This window comes from Aquarana catesbeiana, linkage group LG12 (genome assembly GCF_042186555.1).
Source record: "Aquarana catesbeiana isolate 2022-GZ linkage group LG12, ASM4218655v1, whole genome shotgun sequence".
NCBI classification, from domain to species: Eukaryota; Metazoa; Chordata; class Amphibia; order Anura; family Ranidae; genus Aquarana; species Aquarana catesbeiana.
In genome coordinates, this window is record NC_133335.1 from 184,852,035 (window position 1) to 184,862,557 (window position 10,523).

The 10,523-nt window shown below is 44.8% G+C and overlaps 1 protein-coding gene across 3 annotated transcripts in view; it reads left to right on the top strand.

The window, feature by feature from the left end:
- Nucleotides 1-7,724, top strand: part of ELMO2 (engulfment and cell motility 2) — a 155,084-nt gene extending 147,360 nt beyond the window's left edge. For all 3 annotated transcript variants that reach the window (XM_073606296.1, XM_073606298.1, XM_073606297.1), the window contains 5 exons: nt 223-335; nt 441-548; nt 3,585-3,667; nt 6,008-6,085; nt 6,758-7,724. In XM_073606296.1, the coding sequence (XP_073462397.1) occupies nt 223-335; nt 441-548; nt 3,585-3,667; nt 6,008-6,085; nt 6,758-6,958 (583 nt within the window). In that variant the 3' untranslated portion in view covers nt 6,959-7,724. The remainder of the gene's footprint in view (nt 1-222; nt 336-440; nt 549-3,584; nt 3,668-6,007; nt 6,086-6,757) is intronic.
- Nucleotides 7,725-10,523: the final 2,799 nt, after the last annotated feature.

A 10,523-nucleotide genomic window follows, 5' to 3' on the forward strand; every position in this document is an offset into this window, starting at 1 on the left:
GGACGCTGTATGATACTGTAAAGCACTTTATTTGCACTTTTGCGGGAGCACTTTTATGCTATAAGGAGTAGACTTTTCACATTTATTTTTTGATTGACATTTACCTTGATGGTCACATTGTTATGAAAAATACATCTATTTGTGGTCATTGTTGGCCGGTCGAGTTTCTTTACTTAAGCTTCAGTGTGTTTTCGTTTGCTAACCCTTTAATTATTTTTTTAGTGAATTGCGTGAGAAAATTCAACCTGAGATATTGGAGTTAATTAAACAGCAGCGGCTGAACCGCCTGTGTGAAGGAAGCAGCTTCCGTAAGATTGGCAATCGAAGAAGACAAGGTAATTTGGATTAGGAACATAGTGTATGACTTCTGCTCTTATGTGAGTTATTGGACCCCAGTGTTACATCGTCTGAATCCATGGGTATGGCTTCATGTTTTGCAGAAAGGTTTTGGTTCTGCCGCCTGGCTCTTAACCACAAAGTTTTGCACTATGGAGACCTGGAGGAGAATGCACAAGGAGAAGTTCCATACGAGTCCCTGCAAGAGAAGAGTAAGAATTTATGGCACTTGACCTTATACTTTCTGTCCTATTTTCTTGGATGATAGCAGGGTTAGTCAAAAGACAATTGCAGTAACTGATATCGGCCATGCAGAATACATTTTTATCGGGTTTTTTGCACATTAGCAAACCAGCACTTTGCACATTAGTAAGCTGTGTGTGTGTATGTATATATATATATATTCTCACAAAAGTAAGTACACCCCTCACATTTTTGTAAATATTTTATTATATCTTTTCATGTAACAACGCTAAAGAAATTACACTTTGCTACAATGTAAAGTAGTGAGTGTACAGCTTCTATAACAGTGTACATTTGCTGTCCCCTCAAAATAACTCAACACACAGCCATTAATGTCTAAACCGCTGGCAACAAAAGTGAGTGAAAATGTCCAAATTGGACCCACGGTGTCATGTGACTCGTTAGTGTTACAATGTCTCAGGTGTGAATGGGGAGCAGGTGTGTTAAATTTGGTGATTATCGCTCTCACTCTCTCATACTGGTCACTGGAAGTTCAACATGGCACCTCATGGCAAAGAACTCTCTGAGGATCTGAAAAAAAGAATTGTTGCTCTACATAAAGATGGCCTAGGCTATAAGAAGATTGCCAAGACCCTGAAACTGAGCTGCAGCACGGTGGCCAAGACCATACAACGGTTTAACAGGACAGGTTCCACTCAGAACAGGCCTCGCCATGGTCGACCAAAGAAGTTGATAGCATGTACTCAGCGTCATATCCAGAGGTTGTCTTTGGGAAATAGACGTATGTGTGCTGCCAGCATTGCTGCAGAGGTTGAAGGGGTGGGGGGTCAGCCTGTCAGTGCTCAGACCATATGCTGCACACTACATCAAATTGGTCTGCATGACTGTCATCCCAGAAGGAAGCCTATTCTAAAGATGATACACAAGAAAGCCCACAAACAGTTTGCTGAAGACAAGCAGACTAAGGACATGGATTACTGAAACCATGTCCTGTGGTCTGATGAGCCCAAGATAAACTAATTTGGTTCAGATGGTGTCAAGCATGTGTGGCGGCAACCAGGTGAGGAGTACAAAGACAAGTGTGTCTTGTCTACAGTCAAGCATGGTGGTGGGAGTGTCATGGTCTGGGGCTGCATGAGTGCTGACAGCACTGGGGAGCTACAGTTCATTGAGGGAACCATGAATGTCAACATGTACTGTGACATACTGAAGTAGAGCATGATCCCCACCCTTCAGAGACTGGGCCGCAGGGCAGTATTCCAACATGATAACGACCCCAAACTCCAGACCTAAACTCTATTGAGCATCTGTGGAAGATTCCTCAAATGGAAGGTGGAAGAGCGCAAGGTCTCTAACATCCACCAGCTCTGTGATGTCGTCATGGAGGAGTGGAAGAGGACTCCAGTGGCAAATTGTGAAGCTCTGGTGAACTCCATGCCCAAGAGGGCAGTGCTGGAAAATAATGGTGGCCACACAAAATATTGACACTTTGGGCCCAATTTGGACATTTTCACTTAGGGGTGTACTCACTTTTGTTGCCAGCAGTTTAGACATTAATGGCTGTGTGTTGAGTTATTTTAAGGGGACAGCAAATTTACACTGTTATACAAGCTGTACACTCACTACTTTACATTGTAGCAAAGTGTCATTTCCTCAGTGTTTTCACATGAAAAGATATAATAAAATATTTACAAAAATGTGAGGGGTGTACTCACTTTTGTGGGATACTGTGTGTGTGTGTGTGTGTGTGTATATATATATATATATATATATATATATATATACACACACACAGTATTTTTTTTTTCATAGTTTAGTTTATCTTTCATATAAGGAACATATCAGAAAAGATTATAATACAGTTGACAGGTTACCATTGTATTTCAGCTGTGCAGTGGCATCAAGAACCTGCCAGCCATTAAATCCCTTATAGAGATCACTTCCCTCCATCCAGCTCTCATTCCATACATCCATACAGTCCGCCCGTGTGAACGGGGCCTTACTCAGATTAGACTAGGAGAAGGAGGGTCTGCACCAGTGGCGGCTGGTGCTCAAAATTTTTGGGGGGGCGCAAACAAACTGAAAAAGAAAACCATCAAACGCAGCCACTGTGCCCATCAAACGCAGCCACTGTACCCATAAATTGCTGCCGTTGTGCCCGTCCGTTGCCGCTACTGTGCCCCATCAATTGCTGCCAGCTTGCCCATCAATTGCTGCCAGTGTGCCCATCAATTGCCGCTACTGTGCCCCATCAAATGCTGCCAGTGTTCATCGCCCGGGAGTCGGGACTTACCTGTTTTGCAGCGTAAACATACCCGAGCACCTGATTGGCTGAGAGGCGGGTCAGTGTTAGGAAAGCGATTTATTCGCTTTCCTAACACAACACTGAGTAAACAGCGAACGCACAACATTGCGCCCGCTGTTTACCATTTTGGAAGCCTATTAGAGCCTATGGCTCTAATCAGACGCTTACAAAAAATACCCCGCCGCTGTAATTCAGGTGCCCGGCGCCCGACAAGGGGCCGGACACCTGAGTAGGGGGCGACAGCGGCGACCATAGATTCATGCAATGCATGAATCTATCTATGGTGAGAGAGAGGTGACAGGAGAGAGGGGATGGCGCTCCTGCACCCTTTATGGACGCACCGCCGCTGATCTGCACTCTGAGCCACTCAAGGCTTCACTGCTTTACATGCTTCTAGTCAAACATAGCACATACTGAGTGGAGGAAGGCCACAGGAATGACTTCATCAATGTGCTGCTTTTTCTTAATTGTCCAGTTATTGACTAAGTTGGGTCCTGGATCACGTTGTGATGTTTAAATGCAATATAGTGTGGAAAATGGACCAAGGCCTGGCTGTGCTATTTGGCAGGTAGTCTGAATCATTAAAGTGGCTGAGCAGAATTGCAAACCTTTTTTGCAGCTAAACCTATTTACATATATGTACAGTATTTTAGCTATGTATTTACTGATTTGTTTGAAGCTCGGATTTAAATAAACCCACGTGTTCCCATAATTCAATCAATTCTTCTGTTTCTTCTAGTCCCTGTTGCTGATATCAAGGCTGTGCTTACAGGAAAAGACTGTCCTCATATGAAGGAGAAGAGTGCACTGAAGCAGAACAAGGTCACTGGAGAATCCTCAAACCCCCAATTCACCTTTTCTTTGCTCTCTGTCTGCAAAATATATGAAAACTGTTTTCATTGTCTTATAAATAATTACAATTTATTCCACTTTTTCATAACTTTTTATCTTTGCTGCGTGCCTTCATTTCTGTCTCGCATTTTCAAATGTTGCTGTGCATGATCTGTATGGAACAAAAGGATAAAATAACACTAACTTGATTGTATCTTTCAGGCTCGGTTCACACTCCTGCAATGTGACTTTGACACGATTTGCTGTGTGATTATGTAGTGCAACTTGGGTTGCTTTGTGGATGTGGTTTTCATATTCTGTTGTGCCAAGTCACACTGTAAATCGCACCCAAAGTAGCACAGCACCCTTTCCCAAATCGCATTGCAACTGCACTGCATTTATCTGAACAGGCACCATTCAAAGCAATTTTATTTCCATTGTCATGCAATTCAGTGCAACCCAAGTCCCATTTGAAATCGCATCAGTGTGAACCAGGTCTTAATGAAGAGAGAAGCAGTGCTTGCAAGAAAGATTAAAAATAATTTTTAGGTTAAGGCCTCATGCACACTGAACGTTTTTACAGCTGCTGTTAGGGGCGTCTGTCTTTTTTTTTTTCCCCTGCCTCTAAACGCCCCTCCATGTTAGCCTACGTGTCCACACCTAGGCTTTTAGCAGCATTTAGTAGCAGGAGAGTTTAGAAACGGGAAAAAACCCACTGCCAGTGCATCCAGGAGCAGCAGAGTTTGGGTAGGAATAACACTTGGCGCTGCTAAACGTACCTAAACACTAGGCGCTATCTCCTGTCTCCCTCCGTCCCCTGATTGGCTCACTGGCTGTGATTGACAGCAGCGGGAGCCAATGGCTCCCGCTGCTGCCAAGCCAATCAGTAGTGTGAGTCCCCGGAGAGGCAAGACTCTCGTTGACATCGCTGCATTGAGAGGGTGCTCAAGTAAGTATTGGGGGGCTTTACAGCCACTTTAAGGCTCCATGTACACTGGCTGCTCCCAGCAGGGCTTCTATTAGAAACCATGGAGCCCCATACAGACAATACTTCAGTTATGAATGACCACCGTGAGTGATCGGGACCAATCACTCATTGTGTTCATTCAGGATAAGAAGGGGCTGGTTAATATGACATATTTACCGGACCCATCATCCACTCTCAATCTTGAAGGATCCTATTGTGTGCTTGCAGCTGCTAGTGGGTAGTAGAGGAGGGAAGCCGGCAACACTGTAGGATGGTACATGGGGGATGGGGCAGAAGGGGGAAACCTATGGTGCACAGGGAGGGTAATTGGTGTGGCCGGGGAGGCAATTACTATAACCAGTCCTTTGTATTGCTCTCTCTGCAGCAGCTGAAAACCAACGGAAGGGAGAGGAGACGGAGCCAGCTTTCAGCTGCCGCAGAGAGAACCGTACAGAGGATTAGTTCCAGTAATTAGCCCCATCACCCCCCCACCCCCACCCCCCCGCCGCACTGATTACCCTCCCTGCCCACATCCAATTCACCCTGCTGCCTGGCCCCCCCCCTGCTGGCCCAGGCCCCTTACAGAAAGACTAGTGATACCCCCCCTATCTATGGCTCTGGCTCCCGGCATTTCTTAAACTTGAGTTTAGGAGCTTTTGGTGTTTTTTTTGACAAAGCTCCTAAACTCAACTCCATAAATGCCTATGTGTTAGTGTACACATAGGCTTTTAGCAGAGTTTAGGAGCTGCCATGTTTATGTGAGGTTAAACCTCCCTCTGCTGAAAGTGGGAGAATCGCATTCACTATAGGAACGTTTTGTCTGCGGGCCGTGGCAAAATCGCGGTTTGCTTTCATGGCGCATTTTGTGTTTTCCGGCAGCCGTGGTCAGGAGCTGCCAGCGTACATGAAGCCTTACAAGCCTCAGGCATTTTTGCTGCAATACAGCTGCTGGCTTCTAGAGCGTTAAATAAATGTCCTGTGTGCATGAGGCCTTAACGGTTAGTTCACCTTTACCAAAAAAACTGCCTGTGCAGGTAAGCTGTGCCTATAGAGAAAAACTAACTGCATTTTTTACTAAAATTGGATAATGCCCTTGCTATAGGTGTAGGCCAGCGATGGCGAACCTTGGCACCCCAGATGTTTTGGAACTACATTTCCCATGATGCTCAACTACACTGCAGCGTGCATGAGCATCATGGGAAATGTAGTTCCAAAACATCTGGGGTGCCAAGATTGGCCATCACTGGTGTAGGCCATTTACGTGCCTCCCAAAGCCTGGCCAAAAAACTCCTACATGTAGCATCTCTTGTTGCTAAGACTGCTTAATCTTGCTTTTGCAAACTCCATTCTCTTTTCTGTTTTAGGAGGTTTTGGAATTGGCCTTTTCCATACTGTACGACCCAGATGAGACTCTAAACTTTATTGCACCAAATAAATACGAGGTAATTATGTCATTCTGCTGCATTTAATAAAATATGACGTCAAATGTCCTTTTACTTTCCTGGTAAAAAACAGTTTGTGTGCGGTGCATTCAGTGTCTTTCATGTGACCTATTGTACAGGAGATTTTTTTTTTACTCTGCAACTATAAGTGCCGGTTCACACTACAGCGACTTGGGATCCGACTTGTCAGACCTCAAGTCGCCCCAAGTCGTTGGACATAAGAAATTCAATTGAAGTGAATGAGAGCCGTCTTAATACACTACTGAAGTTGCTCCGACTTCAGAAAAGGTTCCTGTACTACTTCAAGGCGACTTCTAGGCAACTTGTACCCATAGATTTCAATGGAAGTTGCCTCCAAGACGGATCTCCATCTATATTGAATCAACTTTACAGGAAAAAGCAAATAATTTACCCAGGTACTTCCCACGTTTACCCAGGCAACCCCCTCCCTCCCACAGAGCTGATTATTCTGTTCCAAAAGTCACCTGTCCTGGAGGCAACTTTAAGTCGCATTGTAAGTTGCACAAAGTCACGCTGAAGTCGCCTCTAAATCGCCTTGCAAAGTCGCGCTGTAAGTTGGGTTGCCCCTGTGTGAACCGGCACTAACAATGTGAACGGTACGTTTCCCTGAGCCACAATAACTTGAGTATTTCTGTCTTTTCTTTGCTGTAGTACTGCATCTGGATTGATGGTGTGAATGCTTTGTTGGGGAGGGAAATGAGCAGCGAGCTAACCCGCAGTGACATGGACACTCTGCTCAGCATGGAGATGAAGTTACGTCTGCTGGACCTGGAAAACATTCCAATCCCTGAGGTGCCTCCTCCCATCCCCAAAGAGCCCAGCAGTTATGATTTTGTCTACCACTATGGCTGATCTGGAGATCTACATGGAGGATGGAGGACATGCACACCCACTAACATGGGAAAAGACCTCTCATTAATCAGCTGTGTAATGGACCAAGGTCTGTCCTGAAATGGGGGAGGGGCTTGTGTAACCCAGATGATCGCCCCCCACACATCCATTGGCTGTCTTCAGCAGAGCTGCTGTGGATGACCCCTGCAGTAGCTCTTTAGTACAAGAGCAGCAAGGGCTTCTGGGTTTCAGTTCTTGCCTGCTAGGCACCCTCTTCCTCCCGGTTCATTTTAAAGGTTTACCTTTTCAATAGGTACTGCATAGGTACAGGCGGAGGCTGCATATACTATTGTCGATGGCCCTGTAGGGTTTAAATCAGTAAATCTATTTTTGCCTTAATGTTTAGAATGCTTTTCCAATCAGAGTGCTGCACGCCACCATCCACCCAAAACATGGAGTGCAGCTCTTCATTCCAACAGTGTGTTCGGTGCTCCGCTCAAAAGCACAATGAATTTTCTTGTTTCTTGTTACCAGAGAGGTATTTTTGTCTAGGTGCAAAAAAAATATGTAATGTCTCACTATCGTATCTAAAAACAGTTTACAGTATAGGGATTGTTGGAGACAAGAAGAATATATATACACAGCAATCTCTGTGATACGGTACAACTCTTGCCCTTTGTAAATGATGATTAGGAAGGGGCATATGAATGTAAAAGAGATGAGGTACATGAGGCTGACATCCAAAATAATATGTAATATTACTAATAAATAACAAGCTGCTGGTGTATTTCCGTGTGTTTGTATTTTGTAACTTAGAACCTTTGTTAAAGTGTTACTAAACCCAGGACCCTGCATTCGCTATATCTGGTCTCCCACAGTGCACAGAACATGGAAATATAATTATTTTAATAAATATAAACTGCTAAATACCTTTTCTCATCAACAGTATATAGCAGTCTTGTGACTTTGTTTAAAGCTTGTAGAGGAGTTTTCATTCTACTCTTGATTGTCCCATGAGACTGCATGACCCCTGACCCTCTGTCTGGACAGTGCTGATTGGTCCTGTGCTGATCACATGCACCCTCCCAAGAGAAAAATAAACTCTCTAGCAATACACACCAAACTGAGTATGTGCAGAGTAGCTCCAAAGCCTCTGTGCTATCAGGAGATGGATTGGGAACAGTGGAAGAAGGGGAGGATGAGAGAAGATAGGCTCAAACAGCCTTTATACACAATACAGAGGATTAACCCCTTAGGTTCCATGGTGAGCATAACAAGCATGCCTTACTGCATATACAGACTGTATATTACTGTTGTGGGCTTAGTAACACTTTAAAATAGTTTATCCATTGAGGGACACAGGAAGTCTTTAACTGCTTACCGACCAGCCGCCGTCATACAGCGGCAGGTCGGCATGATCCCGCGAACTGTCGTAGCTATACATCTGCTCGCGGGATCGGGATAGCAGGGTGCGGGTGCCTGCACAGCGGGGTTTTCGATGGTCGTGGCCAGTGGTTGTGACCTCCGGCCACGAGCGAGCACGAGGGGCAGAACACGGAAGTGTGTGTTTAAACACACAAATCCCTATTCTTCTCTGAGAGGAATGACCGATTGTGTGTTCCTATTAGTTAGGAACCATGATCTGTCGCTTCCTCTAGTCAGTCCCCTCCCCCTACAGTTAGAATCACCTCCCAGGGAACACAGTTAACCCCTTGATCGCCCCCTAGTGTTAACCCCTTCACTGTCAGTGACATTTTTACAGTAATCAATGCATTTTTATAGCACTGATCGCTGTATAAATGCCAATGGTCCCAAAAATGTGTCAAAATTGTCCGGTGTCCGCCATAATGTCGCAGTCATGATCAAAATCGCAGATTGCCGCCATTACTAGTAAAAAAAATAATAATAATAAAAATGCTTTAAATCTATCCCCTATTTTGTAGATGCTATAACTTTTGTAAAGACTAACCTGTGGTTTTTTTCTAGTTTTTTTTTTTTTTTTTTTTTTTTCTACTACAATGCTGGAATTTCCCCTCCAATCGGCAGCTATCTGGTACGGTCGTTCTCTGTCTTGATTTCAAACTGTATCCAAGGGCAGCTGGAGTGGATACTGCAGGGATAGCTTTGGGCACTGGGTTCCTTTGGGCTTGAAAGACTCTGTTGTGGTAAAAGTTGTTGCAGAGCGCTTTGCAGGTCAAAAGTCACCAGCATTGCTTTTTGTGTGAGTACGCTAGCTAGGTCAAGCACCAGGAGCTCCCTCGATTTTGTTGGCTGCAGGGTGCCATTATTCCTCGTTTCCCACTGGCTCTGCTGTTCAAGGAGTTAATGTTGGTGTTATTCTTTTGGTAGTGTTGCTTGCGCTCTGAGCTCTCTTTTCCTTGTCACACAGCGCTGAGGAAGCATCTCCCTGCTTCTGCTCCTGTTGCAAAGAGCCAGATGAAACTTCAGTCAGTTCCTGCTGCCCACCTTCAGTGACTTTGGTCACTCCCAGCCATCTGAGCCTCATTGACCTTCACCTGCTACCAGCTATGAAGGTTTCCAGAGTTCTTGAGGCCTTGCCTTTTACCCATAATATGTACATTGCTTTACGGTACTGCAGCTACAACATGTCAAATTCTAAAGAGGTGGGGGCAAAACTCTGTGCCCACAGCCCTTCTTATGATCAGATCAGGAACTGTTTGCAGTGCACCACTCATGGACACTCCTGGAATCATGTTGTCTTCTGCTGTAGAGTCTCTCCTGTATACAGGGTCCAGTTTGGCTCAGTCGGTTGTGGCTGGGTCCTCTGCCCTTATGGCTGGGGGTGTAACTACGGTCATTCCAGACATTATGACCCGAATTACCCTATTATTTGCTGACTCTAAGTGCAGAGGCCATAAGCACACTCCTGCGCTTTGTTCTGCAGATTCTGTATCTGACTTACCTGCAGCCTTAGTGGTTTCTGAGCCATCAGCTGCAGAGACTCTGAACCTAAATTGCTGAAATCTGTCAGATGAGCTTATTCCTGAAGAGTCACAGCAAACTGGACCATGACAGCTTTTGTTTATGCAGCATATACCACTTTGAAACTACAAGTTCAGCTTGTTGGTTCTGCCAGTGCTGTTTCTAACTTTCAGTCATAAAGGGCCACAAAGGCAGCAAAGACCTTCCCTTTGCACCCTGTTTTCCAACTCTTTGCTATTACACAGAAGCTAAAGGAGCTGCTAATCTTCATATGAAAACTGCTATTACTCAGAAGCTTAAGGAGACAATTTCAGCTCTTATTTATGCAGTGTTCACCACATTGAAACTAGAAGCTCAGCTTGTTTGTACTGCCGGTGCTGTTTCTAATTTTGGGTCGTAAATGGCCGCAAAGGCAGCAAAGACCTTCCCTTTGCACGCCGTTTTCCAACTGTTTTTATATGAAGATTGGCAGCGTTCTTGGAAGCGGTTTTTCCCCAAAAGCACTTACTGGCCTTGTATCTGTTTTAAATGCATTTTATTGATAAGTGGTCCATTCCATCTGTGGGAAGTAAGCCATATCCTTTCTTAACAAGGGTGACCACTATTCTGGTGCAGTATGCATGTTAAGGACCCTATTGATAAA